The sequence below is a fragment of the Trifolium pratense genome, linkage group LG4, assembly GCF_020283565.1.
Source record: "Trifolium pratense cultivar HEN17-A07 linkage group LG4, ARS_RC_1.1, whole genome shotgun sequence".
NCBI lineage: Eukaryota > Viridiplantae > Streptophyta > Magnoliopsida > Fabales > Fabaceae > Trifolium > Trifolium pratense.
In genome coordinates, this window is record NC_060062.1 from 41,628,167 (window position 1) to 41,654,875 (window position 26,709).

General features: G+C 32.9%; 3 protein-coding genes and 2 pseudogenes across 4 annotated transcripts; 4 read left to right on the plus strand and 1 right to left on the minus strand.

The window, feature by feature from the left end:
- Positions 1 to 5,449: 5,449 nt before the first annotated feature.
- On the minus strand, positions 5,450 to 7,742 carry LOC123921096 (protein CHLORORESPIRATORY REDUCTION 6, chloroplastic). Of its 2 annotated transcripts, none has more exons than XM_045973490.1 (4): positions 7,442 to 7,742; positions 6,588 to 6,720; positions 6,268 to 6,476; positions 5,450 to 5,894 (listed from the first exon to the last, which is right to left on the minus strand). In XM_045973490.1, exons 1-4 carry the CDS (start codon positions 7,625 to 7,627, stop codon positions 5,691 to 5,693), a joined length of 732 nt encoding a protein of 243 aa, XP_045829446.1. In that variant the 5' UTR covers positions 7,628 to 7,742; the 3' UTR covers positions 5,450 to 5,690. The 2 variants fall into 2 exon arrangements, with proteins under 2 accessions (XP_045829446.1, XP_045829447.1); XM_045973491.1 differs by having other exon boundaries at positions 6,588 to 6,719; positions 7,447 to 7,740.
- A 2,521-nt stretch (positions 7,743 to 10,263) lies between these two features.
- LOC123922691 lies at positions 10,264 to 12,144 on the plus strand (annotated as a pseudogene).
- Positions 12,145 to 14,246: 2,102 nt separating this feature from the next.
- On the plus strand, positions 14,247 to 19,851 carry LOC123922692 (F-box/kelch-repeat protein At3g06240-like). Its single transcript, XM_045975391.1, has 3 exons — positions 14,247 to 14,318; positions 14,683 to 14,770; positions 19,151 to 19,851. The coding sequence occupies exons 1-3, from the start codon at positions 14,265 to 14,267 to the stop codon at positions 19,849 to 19,851; spliced, it is 843 nt and encodes a 280-aa protein (XP_045831347.1). The 5' UTR covers positions 14,247 to 14,264.
- Positions 19,852 to 21,420: 1,569 nt separating this feature from the next.
- On the plus strand, positions 21,421 to 24,918 carry LOC123921095 (annotated as a pseudogene).
- Positions 24,919 to 25,540: 622 nt separating this feature from the next.
- Positions 25,541 to 26,709, plus strand: LOC123881718 (F-box/kelch-repeat protein At3g06240-like). Its single transcript, XM_045930448.1, has 2 exons — positions 25,541 to 25,670; positions 26,004 to 26,709. The coding sequence occupies exons 1-2, from the start codon at positions 25,546 to 25,548 to the stop codon at positions 26,692 to 26,694; spliced, it is 816 nt and encodes a 271-aa protein (XP_045786404.1). The 5' UTR covers positions 25,541 to 25,545; the 3' UTR covers positions 26,695 to 26,709.

A 26,709-nucleotide genomic window follows, 5' to 3' on the forward strand; every position in this document is an offset into this window, starting at 1 on the left:
ACGTAGATGGAAAGAACAGGAATTCTTAGTATTAATGAGTGAATTAATGTGAAAGACAAGGGTTTGAAAGTCACGGTTTGTGGGGATGATACTGACACATGATGGAAGTGTGGGTTTGGGAATGGAGCAAATCCACGTGAATGTCAATATCTATGTGTAAAGTCCCACGCTAGTAACCATGTGGTCACCGCCACTTCACGCAAATATGTTGCATTTCTAGGATGCAAATAAACCACATCGGTCGCAACCTTGTCGTCTTAAAGGACTAATACACTACAATTATCTCCCTCTCATCTGTTTTCAAAATTCAACATCGATCACTAGTAAATTTTAGGGTCAAATTGTTACTGCTGCATCATTTTTCCGCTAAAGATTAAACTCACAAATCATTAATTAGTTTCAACCGCACAAATCATTTTTCTTCTAAATCACGCTATTTGGTTTGAAATTTTCATTTCAAAAAATCAAACTAAACTAAATTGTAATACTTAACTTAACTCTATCAACAAGTAGTATTCAACCGATTACATAGTTCAATTTAGCAAGCCCAGTCCAAATTGAATCCATAAAAAAATAGGTTGTTAAAACATAACAAGTTGTTATGTATACGAAATTCCTGTATATGCATATTATATCATGTAAATAATAAAATAAATTAAAATTTCCTACGTTTATTTTGTAATAAGTTGGTAATATTGTCATATTTTTTATATCGCGATAAACCAAACAAACCGAACCAACCCTAACCGCATTGGTTTGATTTGGTTGGGATGACTTTTTAAAAATCAACCGAATCAAACCGAACCGCGTGCATTTTTGTCTCGCGCAATTTGAATAACTTTTATGCTCAAAACAGAACCAACCCGCACCGTGCGAACACCCCCTACTTAAACCACGTACTAATAAACAAAGGATCGGAGATTCTTTAGAAGCATGGTTAGCTTTAGTTTAATTTTGTTGGATTCCAGAATATATGTCGCCATGATCACTGGTGTTACGTGCATTTTAGCACTGTACCGCACCGAAACTAATCAGTAATCACGTAGTATGTCACTAATCTAAAATCTAAATTAATTAATTAATTAATAATAATCACTATTGAAAGTGAAACTGAACAGTGACACAACACACTTCATTAAGTCACGATCAAATTAGATTTTGCTCAAATTAATAAGTAAGTAACTACCATGGGTTAGAGCTCTTTGTTAGCTCAAGTGACGATTTAATCTATATACGGTCTCCAATTATAGTTATTCATTCATTTTCTTTCTTTTGTAATTGTAACTTTTGGTGTAATCGGCGAGTATAAGTTGAATTTCACGAACTAGCTTCAATCAAATTAAATTAAGTGATTGATTCAATCCAAGAGATACTATATATTAGTAGTAATTTTTTTGTTTTATATGTAGAGTATACATATGCTTTTAGAAAACATAAGCCCGACATGGATGTGTTCAAACAATTGAAAGATGTAACCCAACTATCTTTGTCTCTCATATATATTATTTATTTTATGTTTTCTAAATATTCATATTCATACATGATTTCTGATTGCATGCCTGTTGTAATCAAACAATCCACCTTTCGTGATGTTTTGATCCACTTGGATTTCCAACCACAAAACCTAACCAAATTCTACTGTCGTCTATTTTCTTTATTAATTAAATTAGGATTAGGATATTTTTATTCATTTTTTTTATTAACCAAATATTGATATTTTAATTGATTTTTTTAATTAATAGGCCGGGTATATAATTCAGTTATCTAATTTTTTTTTCCAATACATAATTCAGTTATCGATTGAGTGGAAAATATTTATATGATATAACATTCCAGATATTCTGGATGTTGATTAATTATTCTTTTTATATGTCTCTTGGATAAACTATATACTTATACTATATGAGGGTTTGGCTTTTAGATGTGTTTCTTCTTTCATACTATTTTTTTTGTGACTTCTTCTTTCATACTATATTGAGTGAATTAACCATACCTAATACTAATAAATAAATACTGTGAGTTTAAAATTTAAGAAGTCAAATTAATAACATGCATCAACAACATCATTAGCCAGTGACATTTTGTATTATAATTAAGCTGATACGATATTGTGTGAAAAAAGAGTCCAGATCAGCTCCATTACCTTATGCTCCATTTTGCTCCATTACCTTCATAGATGTTTGCCATGTGGCAATGAAAGTTTTTAATGGCTCAGATTTACTCTATGTTTTTTTATTTAGAAAATACAAAACATAGTATAACCCTTCTTCTTCTTCTTCTTCTTCTTTTTCTTCTTGTGTGTGTCTCTCTAATCTGCCTCTTTTTGCCATGAAATTGAAATCTCGCCACTACGAATTTTGTCGTTGAATAAGAAAAAAGGGAGAGAAACAAGTTTCAAACACTATCTTCTCTAACCGAAATACTGATTCGCTATTTCATGCAAAAAAACTTCAATCTTTGTCCTGTTTAAAGTTGTTTCTGCAAAAAAAAATATCTCATTCTTTGCTCTTGATTCAATTTCAATGACAATCTCAAATTTTGTTCGTCTCCCTCAATAGTTTAACCAAACCTTCTTTGATTTCATTTAATCGTATAACTGAAAAGGGGGAAAATAGCGGCGACACCGCGGCAATGAACGGCGAGGAAGCAGGAAATCAAAAAATGGACGGTGATTAAGAGAGACAGCCACAACGGTGTTGTTGTAGATGCGTAGATCTGTTTGCTCGTAGGTGTTGTTATTGTGGTTGTTGAAGCTTTGACGGAGAAGAGAGAAACGTTATCGATGGAGAAGAAGGAGATGGAGAAGAAGGAAAGAGTGTTGTTGTGGTTGTTGATTTTTTAAGATTAAATCTGAGCCATTAAATACATTGATTGCCACATGGCAAACATCTATAAAGGTAATGGAGCAAAATGGAGCATAAAGTAATGGAGCTGATCTGGACTCGTGAAAAAAACGATAATATTTAGTGGGGATCGTAAGGGATTTTAATTATAAATAAATACTATTACAAAAGAAAATGAAAGCTAGGTTTCTTACTATATACCAATAAGCAAAATGAAGGAAAAAAAAATGCAAGGGACAATTCTATATGGAAAATTCTACAAGGGGCGTCACGCCTACATATGGCCTTGTTCCGCTTAATTATTTTGCACGGGACTGGATTGTCTCTCGTGCATATTTCACCGAAGGCTGGATATCCAATGACAATCTCAGCCCTTATGATTGAGCTGTTTGGGGAAAAAATGGTTTAGATTTAATGAGAGAGTAATGTAACTTGAGAGGATATCCTCCCATTTTTAAATATCCAATTTGCACATTTTTTAGTACATTGAGCTAAACACATGGAATACAAGTATTTGAACTCATATTGTCATTTTAATGTGTCTTTAATCAATTTTAATATCCCTACGACCTTCGTGAGATCACTGTTTGGACCTGGAAAGATTGAGTTCACTCGTATTTAACTGTCCCTATTTGGGTACTGATTCTTAATTCTTAACTCAATTATATGAGCATATGCTAACTCTTAACTCGGTTGTATATATGTCGTTCTTGACTTCTTGGCTAAAACCTTAAATTATTTTCAGGTGCGAAGACATTTTTTTTTAATGACAAATCGGCAGTATGTTAATTGTTATGTTAGTTTTTTTTTTTTAGAACTTTAACCCTTAGTTCAACCAATTCAACCAGTTGAGCTACCCATCTCACATCAGGTGTAATGACATATTATAAACAAACTAATGATTTTAAGTATTATATGTGTTACGATAAAAAAAGAGAGTATTATACGTGTCTATTTTGTGGGGGCATGTCGTGATTTCTCATGCGGTCTTGCTCTTAATTTATTATATGAAATGACAAATTAATTTTTATTTCCCTCTTAAAAATCAATTTAAAAGATGAAGACGTCCTTATAACTTAAATAAATAAAAATTGAAGACTAAATCAGAAAAACGTCAACAAACAAGAAATTTGATATTCATTTCAATATATTTAAATTTCTAAATATCAATATGTAAAATAAATACTTACTCAAATTTAAATATGTCTAAAAGTTATTCAGTTAAAGAGGCAGACATTGGGGGGAAAGAAGAAAAAAAAAGGAGGCAGGCAGAGGAACTTAGAGACCCTACAATTTACATCCATGGACCATGGATAAAGTTGGAGTGTTGTATAGTCAACCAAGAATAGGGTCACCGATTTTGTACACAGGAAAACTTAAAATTAAGATAGCAACTACATATGCAAAGTTAGTGGAATGATTTTGAACTTTATGTGATTGTCCCTTCATATACAATATAATTGTCTATTTCTAGTAGCTTAGGCCCAAAAAGAACTATTCATATACTATAATTATATGATTATTAAACTATATGTTGGCCCCATACTTCATCTGGACGGTGGCGGAAATTAGGGGTGGCTGAATGAGCCTTGGCCACCCCTAAAAAATGAAAAATTACTGAAATATTTTTGGTATATTTTTTATAAAATTACAAATGTATATTACATGTATATGTTCGTGAGTTATAATATCAATTTGATAAGATAGCTCGGTGGTTAAGAATTTATACTTATAATGTCAAAAGTCATTGGTTCAACACTATAGTGACCCATCTGAAAAAAAAATTCCTAGCTCCGACACTGAATCTGAATTTATATTTCTACACCCTCGAGAGTCCCATGCCAATTTGTTGTGACCAGCCTCTCAAATAGGGTCACATGTATTTGTCTATATAGCACGGGCTCATGTCCATCACTGTCCCAACCCCTAGGTACAAGAATCACAATATTGTTGCCTTTAACATATGTAAAATGCGATGATTGCTCTTGAATAAGAAGCAAAGTTTGCTTTTAGGAGAAATAATGGGAAATTTGACACTCAAATTTCCTTTCTATTTTGATTTTTCTGATTTTATGGTATTTCAATTTGGATTTTGAGATCCAAAAATTAAGAAAAATGGGACAGGAAAATAGATGAATGTGACATATTTTTGACTCAACATTGTTCAAGTCACCTAATACACTAAATTGCCATGTGCGAGTGTTTTCTAACTGAAGTTCTTGACAAGGCTAACGGTTAAAAATTATGGGACTAAAATTAATGTTCAAAAGGCTTCACCATGTTAGTCGTTTGATCAGGATTGGACGGTCTAGATATTAAGTTTGGTATTTTAGACTAATCAAAAATCAACATTAATTTGCTGCTTTCTTCACCACCGGATCTTGATCTAAAAACCAGCAATGTACCGACTGCGTGAATGTGTAGGATTTGTGAGTGCAACAAACCTAAATCCAACTACATCCAAAGGGGTGAGTATTTGAAAATTTTCATTTCTTTATTTGTTTTGAATTCCAAATTTATATTCATGAGTGAAAATAATTGTACTCAAGAAACAGGAATTAATACTGATAAATGTACATTAACATATTGCATAAAATAGGTAACTATGAATACAAAATATGAAACTCTTGTTATGCATCTCAAATAAACAAATCCTTAATATGACATTACTTTCATCAAGTTTCAAAAACTCAACTATTATAGCCTCAATTCTTAATGATCTTCATTTTTTCTGCTATTCTCATTGCTCCTTTACAAGTCAAGTTTATCTTAATGCTGATACATTTCACCATACATTGGATCATTAGATACTGATTCTTATATTATGAGATGTCACAAGCTGATTGATTACTCTTCAAGTGGATAATTTTCAACTAAGTCATATAGTTCACCTCCAATTCCAAAACCAAGCATTCTTGCCATATTATTTGCCTTTAATTCAGGCTTAGGAATGTTGTGATGCTTCAACCATGAGTACACAATAAACACTTTATTCATAACAAACAGTTCCAATGCTTCTGGATTAAAAACAACACCCATTTTCATATTCATCTGCAACACAACATATAATTACCAAGTTAGTTAGAAATGCGCTAGCGCTAACATTGTTAACAATGTCCTATGTACTAATGTCCGTGTTTCATATTTCTAGTATATAGGAGATTGTTAATATGTCTGTGGTATCCGAGGAGTGTCCGTGTTACATAATTTGTTATGGACTAGTCATAGTTCTCAATTTCGGTATACAATTGTGATTGTGTCCCCAATTTAAATTGTAACGACATCACAATCAAAATTGCAGTGACATCGGCATCGTCTTGCCAAATTTTGCTGCGATGTCACGGTTCGCAGTGTAAGCACAACCGCAATTTAAAACAAGTTACTAGTACTACTCACACACAAGCATATGCACTTTTTGTATCACCTGATGTGGAACTAACATAGCAGCATACCGAGCTAGCTCTCCAGCTCTCCAATCCAATAAGACTGGCAACCATGGATAAGTAGCATCAAGTCTCACAAACCATAGTCTAATATCTGGATACTCTGATAATTCTCGAGGATCGCGAGGATCTGGTCTAGTATAGTTGATGGTAAAGCCAATTGAACGCTCAAGAAATTCGTGCGGTTTTACTGCAACATTAGTACCATCAAGAAGCATTTAAGTTAACTGTGAAGGTTAGTATATGTCCGAAAAGCAGTTAAAACAGTTTACAAGTTTCAATAGCTTGCAATCTTGCATACCAGATAAGGGGTTTTTCATGCCTGTTGCAGCTTGGAAAGGTGACAAGTCAAGACGACTAATAGTGTCATTGTCAATTACAACATCAAATCGGCCTTTGGTTGGAGGCAAAGGAGGTGAAACTTTAGACTCATCTGCACAACCAAAATCTGTTTTAGTATAATAGATCCCATTAAATGCATAGAGCATTACAAGTTAGTATTGACACACATGTTGAATATGGCTCATATGCATCAGGAAGAGGCTGGGGGCGGCCTAGAAGCTGAGCTAGTGGAGCGAACATACAAGATTAATTAATACGTCGCACATTTAATGTGCGGAATCCGAATCCAGATGAAAACTTGTACTGATTTTTATATAGAACTCAATCTTAACCAAATCAATTTGAATTGGAATTACGTTCGACAAACATTGACTAAAACATACAAGATTCAAAATACACAAAGACCATCACATTTTACACTATATAGTATACACCATTAATTCATCCTAAGCTTGAATGACATTTTCATGATTCTCTAAACAGCCTTGGAAATGGACTTGCTCCAGCATTATAATTTGTGCCATAACAATGCCCTATATATAAACTAGCAATATTCAATGAATTAGGCAAACATGTGCTAATATGAATAATTGAATATACTATTAAGCTATGAAACACAAAATCGGACACTAGACATGACACTCATACTAACATGTAACAATTTAAGAAAATAGATTAATTAAACGTAATCACATGTGCCAGTGTCCGAGATGACCACTGATATGTCAGAAACCAAACACACTTTTGGTCAGAAGTGTTCGTGCTACATATTAAGCGATGTAAAATAGGTGTAATACAATAAAGACAAGTATTATTACCATCATCATCATCAAATAAAGAGACATCGAAGTTCCCTTGGGGGTTGAAGGCAACAGAAACAGCAACATATCTACGAGGACGAGAAATGGGAAGGGAAAGACATGAAGTTAGAGAGGAATTGGTTTGTTTTGGCAAAGGAGTTAATGGAAGCAATGGTTTGAATCTGATAGTGGTAGCCATTAATTAGTTTGCACTTTTCATTCAGCTGCTAGAAGCAGCGGTTAATACAGTTTCATTATTTTATCTATCCACAAATTCCTCACACCTTATGTTTTTTTTTTCTTTCCCAACAAATATCTTTGTTTTTGTTTATAATGATAAACGCTAAATGTTTGGGCCTTAAGGTTTCTAACCCAACTATTCATTCTTGTATTTGGATGGATTACTTGTGGCCCGTATAAGGCAAAGGGTTATCAAGAGTTTTTTTTTTTTCCTTCTTTTCATCCTATTCATTTTCTCGCGTGCCCTATAAATTTATCAAAATGCTCCTATCTGCTATTTAGGCAGCGAATACCCCCAAAGACACCCTACCAATTTTTTTTAATAATGTCCGCTACTTAATTTTACTTAGGTAGCGGACGACATTTACAAAACTTATCATTTTTATAATGCCCACTACTTAAGTAGTGGAAGAGACAAAATGAAAACGTGTAGGATGCATGAGAAGTAGTTAGAACAACAAAAAAAATTACTTTTTTATTGAGAATAATTTAATCCCGAGTAAAACAAGAAAACAATCAATTTTAGGTGATTTATTTTAATCACATTATACCAATCACTGCTCATTGGTTAGTCACAAGCTGTGTTATATTGAGAGATCATAGGTTCAAATTTAATTTTTATATTTTAAATTATAAACTAAAAATTATAATATGCTTTTTTTGTAATCCGTTCGATAAAAAATCAACTTGAATCTCATATTGGATGCACGAATATGTTTTAAAATAATATATCATTAGAATTTATGAATAATAAACCTAAATATTTTAGAAGAAGTGTCAAGAATAATATGTCTAAATATTTTTTTGAAGATTTTAAATTTAAATATATTTTAGATTTATATTTAAAATAATATATCATTCTTGAACAAAAAAAATAAAAAATAAAATATCATTAAAACTTATGAATTATATGTATATTTAGAATATCTTAAGATTTGTTTTTTATTTAAGATATAATTTAAAAACATGGTTTGTATATAACTCTTAGAATTGTATTTATACCTATATATAAACGAGATAACAATAGCCTTGATTTTCTTTTTATCAATAAATTTTTTTTTTGGCTAAATTGCAGTTTTGGTCCCCACGTTTTCTAGTTGTGCGATTTTAGTCCCCATAGTTTCAAACGAGCGGTTTTAGTCCCACACGTTTGCCTCCTTTTACATTTTTTGGTCCCTTTGACTATTTTGACCAAAACATTGATGACATGGAATTTTGGTGACACATGTCTTAATTTTATTGTTAAAATATTTTCTTAAAAAAAAAAATTAAAAAATCCAAAGAAGGTCACGTGATATTTTTTTTGTTAAAATATTAATCTAAAATTAAAAAAAAATAATATTTTTTTGTTAAAAATGTTTTTTTGTAGGTTGTCTAATAAAATTAAGACATGTGTCACCAAAATTTCATGTCATAAGTTTTTTTGGTCAAAATAGTCAAAGGGACCAAGAAATGCAAAAGGAGGCAAACGTGGGGACTAAAATCGCTCGTTTGAAACTAGGAGGACTAAAACTAGGGATGATCGCGGTGCGGTTTGGTTCGGTTTTGAGCATAAAAGTCATCCTAACCGCGAGATAAAAATGCATGCGGTTCGGTTTGGTTCGGTTGATTTTTAAAAAGTCATCCAAACCAAACCAATGCGGTTTGGATCGGTTCGGTTGGTGCGGTTTAAAACAAAACGATTGTACCGAACAATTTTAAGCATAAAAAAAAAAATTGAAGTTCCAAAATAACATTATAGTAACTTACAATTTTAAATATATAAAAAAATTGAATTTTCAAAATAACATCACGGTACCGATAAAATTTGTTTATTTAAAATAACATTACAACACCAAAATAAAATTTCAGTACAAAAAATAAAAACAACGAAGTTCGATTAATTTGGTCGACTGACTTGGTAATTGGGCATGTATATTGGAATATAAATATATTTTCTTTTACGATATTGGAATATAAATATATAATAGTAACTTAATGCGGTTTTTGCGGTTATCCGCGGTTTTTGCGGTTTGCGGTTTTGCGGTTCAGTAAGAAAGCCATCCAAATACATCCAAACCAAATGCGGTTTTTGCGGTTTTCGGTTTGGTTTGGTTCGATTTGCGGTTTTACTTTTGGATTGGTTCGGATACGATCACCCCTAACTAAAACCGCACAATTAGGAAACGTGGAGACCAAAACTGCAATTTAGCCAAATCTTTTATTAACAAAGTAACATAACATAAGGCATGTCAAAAACACCACTAGTCGAAATCGTTAGGTCGGACGTTAAAACCGAAATTCGAACCCCACTCTTACTCTCTCACTAATGTGTGAGTTTATAATAATTTTGTCATTTTATCTATCTATCTATCGGGAAAAAAACCAACAGATTGGACCGACACCAAAATCCTAAATGCCTGTATGTGTCATTACAATGAAAGCTGTGAATCCAATTTCGTTAGTCACGCCTATTTAAGAGTTCTCACATGTGTTTTTTTCTTCAAAGTACAAACTACTACGTACAGTGTAAGCATTGCTGCGCCAAATTGAGTTCCTCTATTGTTACTTTTCAGTTTCATTGCGCTGTTAGTTAATCTTAGGAGACGCAGATACATGGAGAAGGAGACACTGTATTTTCCTCGTGACTTGATCATCCAAATTCTGTTGAGGTTGCCGGTGAAGTCTCTTTTACGTTTCAAATGCCTTTGTAAGTCTTGGTTTTCTCTTATCTCCGATCCCCATTTCACAAATTCGCATTTTCAAATTGCCGCCACAAGACACACTCCTAGAATTCTCTTTGTGTCAAATTACATGCAGAAAACACTATATTTAGATTTTGAATCAAAGTTTGATTTTGATACTGCTTGCGAAATACCTAGCCCTAATTTCTTGCATCCCCAATCTGATTTTCTTATTGAAATTATAAGTTCTTGTAGAGGGTTTATATTTTTCCACCATTCTTCAAAATTCCACCTTTGGAATCCATCCACCAGAGTTCACAAACAAATACCTTTGTCACCTAATGAATTAAATGAAGATAATTTATGTTATTTATATGGTTTTGGGAAAAGATGATTACTTGGTGATTTCAGTCTCCTTTGATAATACAACCTTAGATGATAGTTATTCCCGTTTGGAGTTTTTTTCATTGAGAGATAATATGTGGAGAGAAATCGAGGGCACTCCCTTCCCTTATACCAATAATACATGGAGAGATTATTCGCCAAGAGTAGGATCACTCTTTCACGGGGATATTCATTGGGTGGCTGCAAATGAAGAAGCAACAATGTTATTCTTGCATTCGATATAACAGAAAGGAAACTTTTAGAGATGCCTTACCCGGATGGTTTTGAGTGTGAACCAGATGAATATTGTGATTTGTGGGTATTTGGAGAGTTTCTTAGTTTGTGGTCTATGGGTTATTATAATGGTAGAGCCGAAATATGGGTGATGAGAGAGTAGAAAGTGTATTCGTCTTGGACTAAGACTCTATTTCTTCCTATTGATGACATTTATACTCGGTCCGTTTCCCTATTATACTCTACAAAAAGTGGTAACATCGTTGGAACTGATAATGTCGATGGATTGCTGATGTATAACAACAAAGGACAACTTCTAAAATATAAAAGATACTACTATGATTGTAAAGGTCCACTTGGACCATTTGGACCCCAAGTGACCACATACAAAAGTCTTTGCTTTCACTCCCAAGTAACAATGTGCAAGCCTAGGAAGATGACACAAACAAGAAGAATGAGGTATATTGAAATACTCTCTTGCACCATTTTCATGATATTTAAGCAAATTTAAAAATATGAACATTTTTACTAAATCAAACAATGAACCGCGTTACACTGACTGAATCATTGCATTACTCACTTCTTCACTTATTTATGTTCCTCCTCCCTCACATTGACAGTAACATATTCATTTTCCCCCTTGTTTTCTTCAAATAATCAACATAGCCCCAAATTCTGAATCCTCTATTGTTATTCAATTTCAAATGCGATTGTAAGTCATGGTTTTCTCTTATATCTGATCCGCTTTTTGCAAATTCACATTTTCAAACACAAACTCCTAGAATTCTCTCCATGACAAGCAAACCAGATTCGAAAAAACTATCTATAGATTGTGAAGCACCCCTTAGCTATGATACTACTTGTAGAATACCAAACCCTAATTTTATTCATCCCAAAGCAGGGTCGCTCTTTAATCGGGCTATTCATTGGATAGCTTTTGATGATGAAATAATGACACATGTTGTTATTGCATTTGATTTAGTGGAAAGGAAACTTGTACAAATTCCTTTTCCAGATGAATTTTTTGACGATGAAATTCAACTTCTTAATTTTGATGTGTCCCATTTGGAGAATTTCTTAGTTTATGGTCTGTGGATCATGGTGGAGAAGTTGAAATATGGGTGCTGAAAGAATATAACGTTCATTCATCTTGCAATTTCTGTTTTCAGTTGAAGAGGAAGAGATTGAAGACTAGACAGATCAAGAGATCAAAGACCAGACAGAGCAAGCGTTTGCAGACCGCTAGGTGTAGAGTAATCAACTGCCACTGCTAAACCAAATTTCAACAGTCCTTTATTGTGTTTTCTGCTCAGAAGCCTTCTAAACACAAGTTTTCATCCAATTTCAGTTTAATGTTGATCAAACAATTTTTTGGGATCATGGTTGTTTTCGTATCGGTATGTGTTTGAAGGATTCACAAGAATAGATAGTTTTTATAATAGACCTTACTTTTCTATTGATTTTTCCGTGATATATATACAACGTAAGTTCTTAATAGTTTTCACTGCGACAACTTTCATCATACCACAGTTTCATTTTCCGCAACTAGGATCGGAAAGACGCTGAAACCATCGGATGTCAGAACTGATTCTCGAACTAGATTAAACGATTTAGTGGACAGATGGTGGAAAAAAAAAAAAAGAATGTAATGTCATAAGTTTTGTTCTATATAAAAACTACAAATTAGAATTCTAAAAATTCTTATAATTTTCTTGATTGAGAATAATTGTTGTTATGATAAACATCAAATATTTGGGCAAGATTGTTAACCCAACTATGCGTGGATTTGGATTACTCAACTGCATAAGGCAAGGGTCATCGACGATGATAAGTACATGCCCTAATTGGTTGGTTTGTCCCTCTTCAATCTTCATCATCATCTTAATCATTATTTTCATAAGTTTCACCAAACAAACCCAGGGAAAAAAATTTAAAAAAGAAAGATAAACTTTTCAAAACAAATTGAAAGACAAGATAAATTGAAAATATGTTAAGTGTTATTATTAAACAGATTACCAACAAGAACAACTCTTCATCACCAAAGTATTTTGACTAATCATCATGAATTATCTTGCGTCTTTTGTTTTCAACAAGCTGAGGACAAAAAACATCTTTTCTTTTCATGTCCTTTTAGTAAGGGAGTATGAAAAAAAGTTTTATCTTGGTTAGTGACATATTTACAAACCAGAGTCAAAGGTAGAGTTCAAAATGAAAGACAAAGGTCGTGTCCGGTACTTGGTATGATTGACACCCACTTGGAATATTTGGAATCTTCGCAATAAAGTAATTTTTAAGGGCAATATACCGGATGTTTCGTCGTTATTGGAGACAATCAATCTTCATTCTTGATTGTGGTTCACTAGTTAGTATGGGCGTAGGACTTGTACTCCTTTTCCTTTTTGGTGTTTAAATCCTAAGTCTTGTATTCTAATTTTTACAATTTAAGAAAGAACATAAATATTTAAATTGTAAACAATTTTCAATAACATCAAAAGTAATCATTCATTCTTGTGACTAACAAAAAATGCCATATTGTAGCATTTTTTGAAGCAAATTCATCATCCAAGTCTTCATATTGTATATTCTCCAACAAGTCATCCTCAATTGCTATGAATATTAACCCATTAAAATATAAATAACATCAATGGTATAAAAAATAGTTATATTTTAATGATTGGTAACAAAATACACTTTCAAGTTAATATCATTAAAAATTGATAGTATTTAAATTGATAGTATTTTTAATAAAAGTTATAACTTAATTCTAGAAATATAGTTTTTTTCAATAAATAAAGTATAGATATTATGATTAAAATCCTATCAATAATTGCCTCAATATCATTAATTGAGTTTATGTTTAGTTGTGTTCAACACCTTTTTTTTAAACCTTTTAATTTGATCTCTTGAATTGTTTTTGAAAAATCAGTCAAAAAGTTGAAAAAATGGTGAAGGGGGGAGTTGAACTCACACCCCTTACCTCTCAAAAGGAATTGATTGATACTTGGTCAATATAAACTATAGATAATTTTAGTATTAAAAAACATTGTCAAAGGGGAGACTCGAACTCACCTCCCCACGAGGATGAAACATTACAAGAGGTGCTCGGACCAACACACCATAGGACATTTCATGATATATGTTTTCCGAAATAGTACTTATCCAATATTTTAAATGATGAGCTTAAAAAAAATTTTGGGCCCAATATTTTGAAGGCCCTGGGCTGGGGGCCTGGTTGCCCTGGCCCAAAACCGGCCCTGGTCAAAATCAGAAATTAATTCACTAAACTTTCATCACTCTCACAGTCACATAGCTTTCATGGAGGAGGAGAAGAAGATGAACAGTCGTAGATGCAGAGACATGGAGGAGGAGGAGGATCTTAGAAATGAGTATTTGGCCTAACTCATCCTTACAAAACCGGCTTGTAAGGCGATGATTGCCTCTAGTATATAAACACTTAGTCAGGCCATCTCTCAACCGATGTGAGACTCTTAACACACCCCCTCACGCCCAGCACTATTGTGCTTGGTGCGTGAATATAAACGGTAGGTGGCCCGATAGCGGAAACCTGATAACAGGTGGCCCAACGGATCATGGAGAGGCTCTGATACCATCTTAGAAATGAGTATTGGGCCTAACTCATCCTTACAAAACCGGCTTGTAAGACGAGGATTGCCTCTAGTATATAAACACTTAGTCAGGCCATCTCTCAACCGATGTGAGACTCTTAACAGAGGAGACACAATATCTTCCTCATGACCTGATCATCACCCAAATCCTCCCAAGATTACCAGTGAAATCTCTTGTACGTTTCAAATGCGTTAGTAAAGTCATGGTTTTCTCATATCTCCGATCCTCAATTCGCAAATTCACATTTTTCAAATTACTGCTGCAAAACACACTCCTAGAATTCTGTTCATGTCAAATCATTTTCAGAAAACACTATCCTTAGATTCTGAATCAAGGCTTGATTTTGATTCTGCTTTTGAAATACCTAACCCTAATTTCTTGCATCCTCAATCTGTTGTTCAAATTATAAGTTCTTGTAGAGGCTTTATATTTTCGCACCATTCCTCAGAATTTCAACTTTGGAATCCATCCACTGGAGCTGTCAAACAAATACCTCTGTCACCTAATGAATTAAATAATAAATATTGTTTTCTATATGATTTTGGGTATAATCAGTTAAGAAATGATTACTTGGTAGTTTTAGTCTCCAATAATCCAAATTGCGGTTTGTGGGTATATGGGGAATTCCTTAGTCTATGGGTTATGAATTATGATAATAGAAGAGTTGAAATATGGGTGATGAAAGAGTACAAAGTGGATTCGTCTTGGACTAAGGCTTTATTTCTTCCTACTAATTAAAGTCATTTCCCCTCGGCACTTTTCCCCACTATACTCTACAAAAAGTGGCGACATCGTTGGACTAGATGGCAACACTGGATTGCTGAAGTATAACGACAAAGGACAGCTTCTAGAGCATGAGACATATTGTGAAGCTCTACTTGGATTCAAAGTGACTGTGTATACGGAGTCTCTGCTTTCACTCCCTGGTGACAACTTACAAGCTTAAAAAGATGTCGTAAACAAGAAGAATGAGGTATTGGAATATTCTCCTGCAACATTTTCTTGATATTTATCTTGTATTATGAACCATGGGCTGCAGTAATGAATAAGGTCTTATTTATTTTTTTGCTCAATTATTTGTAGTATGTTTGTTCAAAATGTTGACAGTAGTTATGTTAGTGCGATCACTGCTTAAAATTGTTTTATAATCTAATTTATTTGTAAGTTAATGCATCTTGATCAAGATTGTCAAATCTTCTAAAGGTGATTGTCTTATTAATGTTAACTGTGCTAGTTGTTTTAATTTCCCCAACAAATTGTTAAATCTGCAACCTAATCTAGAGTCATTGTACTAGATTTTTCTGACAATATGCTCCGTAAATGTTACGGTCTCATAAGACGAGATGACACACTTTTACCCACATAAGGTTTTCCTCTTCCTCTACTTGATTCTTAAATTAATGCTGCACAAGATAAGAAATTCATTTATTTTCTCGTTATTATATGGAGATACTGTTGTCCTCGATCATGTCTCTTATTAATGTTAACTGTGCTAGTTTTAATTTCCCCAAACAATTGCCAAATCTGCAACCTGTTCTAGAGTCATCACATTAGATGTTTTCTAAAAATATGCTTTGTAAGTGTTATGGTTTCATAAAGACGAGATGACATGCTTTCACTCACATCAAGTTTTCCAGTTGCTCTGCTTGATTCTGAAATTAATGCAGCAAAAGATAAGAGATTCATTTATTTTCTTGTTAATATGTGGAGATAATGATGTCCTTAATCATGTCTCTTTTCATGTAAGTACAATGCACGTTTGAGATCGGTAATATATACTTCCTGCCAACATTCAGTAATTTGAATTCCTACATCTTAAGTACCGAGTAAAAGAAAACATTTTGGAAAATTCCCAAGTGAGATTTGGTCTAAAATCTATTACTAAGATTTTGGTAATAACAAAGCATATTTTTCGGACATTATTATTGTTATTTTTGTGGAGCAGCCCTTTGTTGTTCGTTTGGTAGATAATAGATATGTCAAAATAGCCAAAGCTTGTATGCCCATTATCTCCACCTGAGATTTTAACAATATCAATTATCAAAAACCCAATATTCCTGATACACTCCAATGTGTCTAAACTCTCACCTACTTTGGAACTGAATTATATAAACCAAAAACACTATCGGTTTTATGGGTTTAGTGTGATACATATTTAGTCATGGAATACCAATTCTTTGTTTTATGGGTTTTACATATATTTTATTGTTATAGCATGGTTGATTTTCACCTTAATGGAAGTCTTTTTTGCAGAGAATTGCACAGTCCTATAACAGATAGAGGAAGAGAGTGAAGACCAGACAGAGCAAGAGATTGAAGACCCTAGCTGTGGTATAACCAATGGTTGATTTTCCAATTTCATTTTAATGTTATCCAACAATTTTTTGGGATTACGGTTGTTTTGGTATCGATATGTGTTTGAAGGATTCACGAGAATAGATAGTTTTCACTGCGACAACTTCCATCATTCCAAAATTTGTATTCAAACTATTTAGTTTGGTATGAGACAAGCAAGTCATACCCTCACTCTCTTGCAAAGGTGTCGTGGTGGTTTGCTAGTCATCACCGTTTTGATTTCAAGTTGTATTACTTCATTTGTTTTGAATGAAATGTCATAAGTTTCGTTCTATATAAAAACTATAAATCAGTATTCTAAAAATTCTTATAATTTTCGTGATTGTCAATAAACATCAAAGAGGAGTGCTAGTAACACACTCTTTAACACACACATCCCAACACACTCTTGTTTGAGCAATGTTTGTTAACCTAACTATGCATGGATTTGGATTACTTAAGCGTATAAGGCAAGGGTCACCAATTACAATTACGTGCACAGTTTTGTTGGTTTGCCTATCTTCCATAGGCAATTCTAGTCGAAACATCTCAGAAATTAAACTCTGCTATTTTTTATATTTTTTTCTATAGGTTCCATTATATAAATCCATGAAATGATTCAATTTTATCAAATTTCTTACTTAAAATCTCTTAATTTTATCTTTTCATTTGAAATGATTCAATTTTAATATTAGGTGTCGGTCAAGGTGTTTTGTTTAATTTTTTGAAGGTGTTGGTCAAGGTGTTAGCCAATCGTATACGAGGTGTGTTATTGGTAAAGATTATTTTGGAAAGTCAATATGTTTATGTGGAAGGTTGTCATGATATTAGATGCTATTTTAATTGCAAATGAATTGGTAGATGATGCTAAACGCTGTAATAAGATGTTTGCATTTCTCACTTATCATTTGTTAATGACACTTTGATTGATTGTGGGTGAGAAGAGTTGGACAAATATTAGAGCCATTAGCTCTTTATGTTTGAGTTTATTTCTGGGTTAAAAATAATTTTACAAGAGTATGTTAATGGGAGTTAACGTTGATGACTCATGGTTACTCGATGCTTCATTGGTGGTGAACTGTAAAATTGGTCGTATTCCGTTTTTGCATCTTGGTAATGTAAAAAAGGATATTTTAATAAAAAAGAAAAAGACTAAATAACATGTTAAATGATTTGCATCCTTTTAAAATTAAGAATTTAAGATGCAGAGGATCTACCGTGGTTCGAACTCAGGTGTGCGTATTACATATAATTTATCTACCAACTATTTTATGCTCACGGGAGACTTAACTTTTGTCTTTATATATTACTCCCTCTAGTCCTTATTATAACAAAAAAATGTTTTTAAGTTCATAGAAATGATTGATGTATCTAGTCAATATTTTAAACCAAATACATCAATTATTCTATGAATTTAAAAAATAATAGTTTTTTCATAATAAAAACTATATGAAGTAGTAAAAAATATGGTCAAAGTTAGTTATGTTCTTAATATAAGAAAAAAAATTAATTTTTAAATTCATTCGATAATTGATATATTTGGTGTATAATATGGACCACGTACATCAATTATTGAATTTATAAAAAGTAAAAAAATTATATTAAAGACCAGATGTAGTAACTACATAGTCAAAGTCAAAATAATTAATAGAGCCAAAAGAAATTTTGAAAATACCTATTTGAGTGTAATTTACATTTTTGTATTTTCCTAGATATATAATTGACCAAAGTTCCTCACTCACCTCACATTGTGATTCCTTTTGTTACTTTGTTCGTTAATCACTTCACAAAAACGATGAACAACCATGGACGTAGAGGCATGAAGGAGAAGTATTTTCCTCATGACCTGATCATCATCCAAATCTTTCCAAGGTTACCAGTTAAGTCTCTTTTGCGTTTTAAATGCGTTCATAAGTCATGGTTTTCTTTTATCTCTGATCCTCATTTCACAAATTTACATTTTCAAATTACTACTGCAAAGCACACTCATAGAATTATGTTCATGTCATATTCTATTGTCAAAACACTATCTTTAGATTTTGAATCAAAGCTTCATTTTTATTCTGCTTCTCAAATACCTAGCCCTGATTTTGAGTTTTCTTATGTTGATTTCCTTAATAAAATTATAAGTTCTTGTAGAGGCTTTATATTTATACACCAGTCTTCAAAATTTCACCTTTGGAATCCATGCACCGGAGCTCACAAACAAATACCCTTGTCACCTAATGAATTAAATGTAGATAATTTTTGTTATCTATATGGTTTTGGGTATGATCAATTCAGAGATGATTACTTGGTAGTTTCAGTCTCTAATGATATAACCATAAATTATGGTGTTAATTCGCGATTGGAGGTTTTCTCATTGAGAGATAATACATGGAGAGAAATCGAGGGCAACTTCCCTTATTTCAGTAATACGTGGACCGATGGTTCGCCTAGAGTAGGATTGCTCTTTGGTGGCGATATTCATTGGTTGGCTGCAAAGATGGCTCCAGATGAAAATAGTTATGACGATGTTATTCTTACATTTGATTTAATGGAAAGGAAACTTTTAGATATGTCTTATCCTGATGATTTTGACTTTGAACCTGATGACAATTGTGCTTTATGGGTATTTGGAGAATTTTTTAGTTTGTGGGTTTCCGACTATGTTAATTGTAGTGTTGAAATATGGGTGATGAAAGAGTACAAAGTGCATTCGTCTTGGACAAAGGCTCTTGTTTTTCCTATTGAAGGCCTTTCCACTTGGTACTTTTACCCGATATGTTCTACAAAAACTAGTGACATAGTCGGAACAGATGGCGAAAATGTATTGCAGAAGTATAATGGTCAAGGTCAACTTCTAGAGCATGAATCTTATTGTGAAGATCCACTTGAATCTCTAGCGACCTTGTATACAGAGTCTCTGCTTTCGCTACCTGGTGACAATATGCTAGTCTAATAAGATGATGACAAAAACATGACGAGGTATTTGAAATATTCTCCTACACTATTTTCTTTATATTTATCTTGTATTATAAGCTATGAGTTACAACAGTGAATAACCTCTTGTTTTGTGTTTATTGGTCAACTATTTGTATATATTTGTTGGAAATGTTGACAACTTTGTTTGTGTGATTCACTATTATTTATGCATGTAACTGAATTGAGTTGTAATAATGTATGTTGTGGTCACTGCTTGAAATTGATTTATATTCTAATTTATTTTATAAGTTGATCATCGGTGCAATTTATAAGTTGATCAATATTGCCAAATCTACTATTGTTAATTGTCTTATTAATGAAGGAGGGTCAAGGCTACTTCATAGATTTGTTGTGTCACACCTTAATTAAAATCTTTTCAATTGCAGAGAATTTAACCGAGGAAGAGATTGAAGATCTTTAGACATCTTGTGGTATAACCAATTCCTAAAGCAAATTTCAGCAGTCTTTTGTTGTGTTTTATGCTCAGAAGCCTTAGAACTAGTTTTCATCCATCTATGACTATGACATTGATGTTCCAATTTCATTTTATTGTTTTTTTTTTTATTTACAGAATTCCAATTTAATGTTGATCGAGTAATTTTTAGGTATCTTAGTTGTTTTGATATTGGTTTTGTATGTGTTTGAGGGATTTACAAGGATATGTGTATTTCACTCCGACAACCTTCATCATACCATATTTGGTATTGTTTTACAGAAACTAAGTTATATTTTATATTCAAATTGTCTGTTTTTATATAAGACAAGGAAATCATGTCACTCATTCTCTAACAAATTTGTTACGGTGCGTGCTTTGCTGCTATTCGTCACGATTTTGATTTGATTTTAAGTTATATTACTTCAAATGCTATATACTTTTATAAAGAATATAATGGAGTTACTTGGAGGCGGTGATGTCTGAAATGGGGTTTTCAATAAAATGGATTATGCAATGCTTAAGTTCGGCAACCACATCTTAGTTTGTTAACGGTAGTCATACAAAAGAGTTCCGTGTTTCAGCAAAGGTTTGAGATGGGGACCTAGGGTCGCAAATGATTCAAGTTGAATCGAACTCGCATTAGCTCGACTCGACTTGTTAAAGCTCTTTTGATTCTATTTGGGTTGATTTCTGGGTTGAAAGTTAATTTTCACAAGAGTATGCTATTGAGAGTTAATGTTGATGACTCAATATTACTCGATGTTTCATTGGTGGTGAATTATAAAATTGGTAAAATTCCATTTTTTTGTTATGTCTTTCACCATCCGTTGAATCTGGTTCGGGGTCAGTTCTGACATCAATTGGTTCGAGTCCCTCCCGATCGCAGTTGCGTGGGATCGAACCGCAGTCCTCCCTACCAAGTTCAGCGTCAATCACTACTGAACCAATCAATCACCACCACTAAACTAACTAACGATTGGTTAATAAAATTCCATTTTTGATTTTTTTTTTTGACGTGTCCATTTTTGAATCTTGGTAATGTAAAATGGGATATTTTAATAGCTAGTAATTATTTAAGTGGGATATTTTAATAAAAAAGGAAAAGACACAATGAAATCGGAAATCACTTAACTTCATCACTCAAATAGCTTTCGTTGCTCATGGAGGAGAAGATGAACAGTCGTAGACGCAGAAACATAGAGGAGGAGGAGGAGACACAGTATCTTCCTGATGACCTCATCATCACCCAAATCCTCCCAAGATTACCAGCGAAATCTCTTGTACGTTTCAAATGCCTTATTAAGTCATTGTTTTCTCTTATCTCCGATCCTCAATTTGCAAATTCACATTTTCAAATTACCGCCGCAAAACACACTCCTAGAATTTTGTTCATGTCAAATCATTTTCAGAAAACATTATCCTTAGATTCTGAATCGAAGCTTGATTTTGATTCTGCTTTTGAAATACCTAACCCTAATTTCTTGCATCCTCAATCTGTTATTCAAATGATAAGTTCTTGTAGAGGCTTTATATTTTCGCACCATTCCTCAAAATTTCAACTTTGGAATCCATCCATTGGAGCTGTCAAACAAATACCTTTGTCACCTAATGAATTAAATAATAATTACTGTTTTCTATATGGTTTTGGGTATGATCAGTTAAGAGATGATTACTTGGTAGTTTCAGTCTCCAATAATCCAAAATCGCGTTTAGAGTTTTTCTCATTGAGAGATAATACGTGGAAAGAAATCGAGGGTACTGGTTACCGGTATTTCAGTAATACGAGGAGAGTAGGATTGGTCTTTAATGGGGGTATTCATTGGGTGGCTGAAACTGCACAATGGAAAAATGTTATTCTTGCATTTGATTTAATGGAAAGGAAACTTTTAGAGATGCCTTATCCAGATGGTTATAATTATAACTATAAACCTGATGAAAATTGTGGTTTATGGGTTTATGGGTTTATGGCGAATTTATTAGTCTATGGGTTATGGGTTATGATAATCAAAGAGTTGAAATATGAGTGATGAAAGAGTACAAAGTGGATTCGTCTTGGACTAAGGCTTTATTTCTTGCTACTAATGTCATTTCCTCCCCTCGGTACTTTTTCCCATTATACTCTACAAAAAGTGGCGACATCGTTGGAACGGATGAGAACACTGGATTGTTGAAATATAACGACAAAGGACAGCTTCTAGTTCATGAAACATATTGTGAAGCTCCACCTGGATCCCAAGTGACCGTTTATACAGAGTCTCTGCTTTCACTCCATGGTGACAACTTACAAGCTTAAAAAGATGTCGTAAACAAGAAGAATGAGGTATAGAAATATTCTCCTGCAACATTTTCTTGATATTTATCTTGTATTATGAACCATGGGCTGCAGTAATGAATAAGGCATTGTTTATGTTTATTGCTCAACTATTTGTAGTATGTTTGTTCGAAATGTTGACAGTAGTTATATTAGTGTGATCACTGCTTGAAATTGTTTTATAATCTAATTTATTTGTAAGTTAATGCATGTTGATCAAGATTATCAAATCTTCTAAAGGTGATTGTCTTATTAATGTTAACTGTGCTAGTTGTTTTAATTTCCCCAACAAATTATTAAATCTGCAACCTGATCTAAAGTCATTGTACTAGATTTTTCTGAAAATATGCTCCGTAAATGTTATGGTCTCATAAGACGAGATGACGCACTTTCACCCACATAAGGTTTTCCTCTTCCTCTGCTTGATTCTGAAATTAATGCAGCAGAAGATAAGAAATTCATTTATTTTCTCGTTATTATGTGGCGATATTGTTGTCCTCAATCATGTCTCTTATTAATGTTAACTGTGCTAGTTGTTTTAATTTCCCCAACAATTGCCAAATCTGCAACTTGTTCTAGATTCATTGCACTAGATTTTTTTTCTTTATGAAAATATGCTTTGTAAGTGTTATGGTTTCATAAAGATGAGATGACATGCTTTCCCCCACATAAAGTTTTCCTCTTGCTCTGCTTGATTCTGAAATCAATGCAGCAAAAGATAAGAAATTCATTTATTTTCATGTTAATATGTGGAGATAATGATGTCGTTAATCATGTCTCTTTTCATTTAAGTACAATGCACGTTTGGGATCGGTAATATATGCTTCCTGCCAACATTCAGTAATTTGAATTCCTACATCTTAAGTACCGAGTAAAAGAAAACATTTTGGAAAATTCCCATGTGAGATTTGGAAAATTGCTACATCATAATAGATATGTGAAAATAGCCAAACCTAGTATTCCCATTGTCTCCACATGAGATTTTAACAATATCAATTATCAAAAACCCAATATTCCTGATACACTCCAATGTGTCTAAAAAATATAGTTTAGATTCATCAATTTTACGATAAATCTAAAAAGTAAAGTCTTTCTTATATATAGGACCGGGGGGAGTATATAAACCAAAAACACTATTCATTTTTATGGGTTTAGTGTGATACATATTTAGTCATGGAATACCAATTCTTTGTTTTATGGGTTTTACATATATTTTATTGTTAGCATGGTTGATTTTCACCTTAATTGAAGTCTTTTCTGCAGAGAATTGCACAGTCCTATAACAGACAGAGGAAGAGAGTGAAGACCAGACAGAGCAATTCTAGGTTCCACTATATAAATCTATGAAATGATTCAACTTTATAAGTTCCATTATATAAATCTATGAAATGATTCAATTTTATCAAATTTCTTACTTTAAATCTCTTAATTTTATCTTTTCATTTGAAATGATTCAATTTTAATATAAGGTGTTGGTCAAGGTGTTTTGTTTATTTTTTTGAAGGTGTTGGTCAAGGTGTTAGCCAATCGTATACGAGGTGTGTAATTGGTAAGATTATTTCGGAAAGTCAATATGTTTTTGTGGAAGGTTGTTTTTTGAACAAGTGTTTTTGTGGAAGGTTGGCATGATATTCGATGCTATTTTAATCGCAAATGAATTGGTAGATGATGCTAAACGCGGTAATAAGGAGATTTGCTCTTCAAAGTTGATTTTGAGAAGACTTACGGTTCATTTGGATTGGAGTTACTTAGAGGCGATGACGTCTAAAATGGGGTTTTCAATAAAATGGAGGAAATGGATTATGGTATGCTTAAGTTTGGCAACTACATCTAATCTAACAAGAGTTCTGTTTTGGAGGTTTGAGACAAGGAGGCCCCTTATCCACATTTTTATTTCTTATAGCTGCCGAAGGGTTGAAAGTGATGTTAAAGGTTGTGGTCGATGTGAATTTGTTTAGAGCTAGGATATTTGATTGGTTAAATTTTGGAGACTCTGGTTCGCATTTCTCACTTACTATTTGTTGATGACACTTTGATTGTGGGTGAGAAGAGTTGGACAAATATTAGAGCCATCAGAGCTCATTTTGTTTGAGTTGATTTCTGGTTTAAAAGCTAATTTTCAAGAGTATGTTAATGGGAGTTAACATTGATGACTCATGGTTACTCGATGCATCATTGGTGGTGAACCGTAAAATTGGTCGTATTCCGTTTTTGTATCTTGGTAATGTAAAAAGGGATATTTTAATAAAAAAGAAAAATACCAAATAAAATGTTAAATGATTTGCATCCTTTTAAAATTAAGAACTCAGTTGTGCTTATTACATATAATTTCTCTACCAAATAATTTATGTTCACGGGAGACTTAACATTTGTCTTTATATATTACTCTGTCTAGTTCTTATTATAACAAAAAAATGTTTTTAAGTTCATAGAAATGATTGATCTATCTAGTCAATATTTTACATCAAATAAATCAATTATTCTATGAATTTAAAAAATAATATTTTTTTTCATAATAAAAACTATATGAAGTAGTAAAAAATATGGTCAAAGTTAGTTATCTACTTCTCTTGTTCTTAATATAAGAAAAAAAAAATTAAATTCGTTTGATAATTGATATATTTGGTCTATAATTATTTTTGGTTACATATATTTGGTCTATAATATGGACCACCTAGATCAATTATTGAATAGAATAAAAATTAAAAAAATTATATTAAAGATCAGATGTAGTAACTAATAGTCAAAGTCAAAAGAATTAAATAGAGTCAAAAGAAACTTTGAAAATACCTATTTGAGTGTAATTTACATTTTGTATTTTCCTCATCGATCAATCGCTTTCCTAGATATAATTGACCAAAGTTCCTCACTCACCTCACATTGTGATTCTTTTCGTTACTTTGTTCGTTAATCACTGCACGAAAATGATGAACAGTCTTGGACGTAGAGGCATGGAGGAGAAGTATTTTCCTCATGACCTAATCATCATCCAAATCCTTCCAAGGTTACCAGTTAAATCTCTTTTGCGTTTTAAATGCGTTCATAAGTCATGGTTTTCTCTTATCTCTGATCCACATTTCACAAATTCACATTTTCAAATTACTACTGCAAAGCACACTCATAGAATTATGTTCATGTCATATTCTATTGTCAAAACACTATCTTTAGATTTTGAATCAAAGCTTAATTTTTATTCTGCTTCTCAAATACCTAGCCCTGATTTTGAGTTTTCCTATGTTGATTTCCTTAATAAAATTATAACTTCTTGTAGAGGTTTTATATTTTTACACCGTTATTCAAAATTCCACCTTTGGAATCCATGCACCGGAGCTCACAAACAAATACCCTTGTCACCTAATGAATTAAATGTAGATAATTTTTGTTATCTATATGGTTTTGGGTATGATCAGTTCAGAGATGATTACTTGGTGGTTTCAGTCTCTAATGATATGACCATAAATTATGGTGTTAATTCGCAATTGGAGGTTTTCTCGTTGCAAGATAATACATGGAGAGAAATCGAGGGTAACTTCCCTTATTTCAGTAATACGTGGACCGATGATTCGCCTAGAGTAGGATTGCTCTTTGGTGGGGATATTCATTGGTTGGTTGCAAAGATGGCTCCGGGTGAAGATAGTTCTGACGATGTTATTCTTACATTTGATTTAATGGAAAGGAAACTTTTAGAGATGCCTTATCCTGATGATTTTGACTTTGTACTTTATGACAATTGTGCTTTATGGGTATTTGGAGAATTTTTTAGTTTGTGGGTTTCCGACCATGTTAATTGTAGTGTTGAAATATGGGTGATGAAAGAGTACAAAGTTCATTCGTCTTGGACTAAGACTCTTGATTTTTCTATTGAAGGCCTTTCCACTTGGTACTTTTACCCGATATGTTCTACAAAAACTGGTGACATAGTCGGAACAGATGGAGAAAATGTATTGCAGAAGTATAATGGCCAGGGTCAACTTATAGAGCATGAATCTTATAGTGAAGATCCACTTGATTTTCTAGTGACCTTGTATACAGAGTCTCTGCTTTTGCTCCCTGTTGACAATATGCAAGTCTAATAAGATGATGACAAA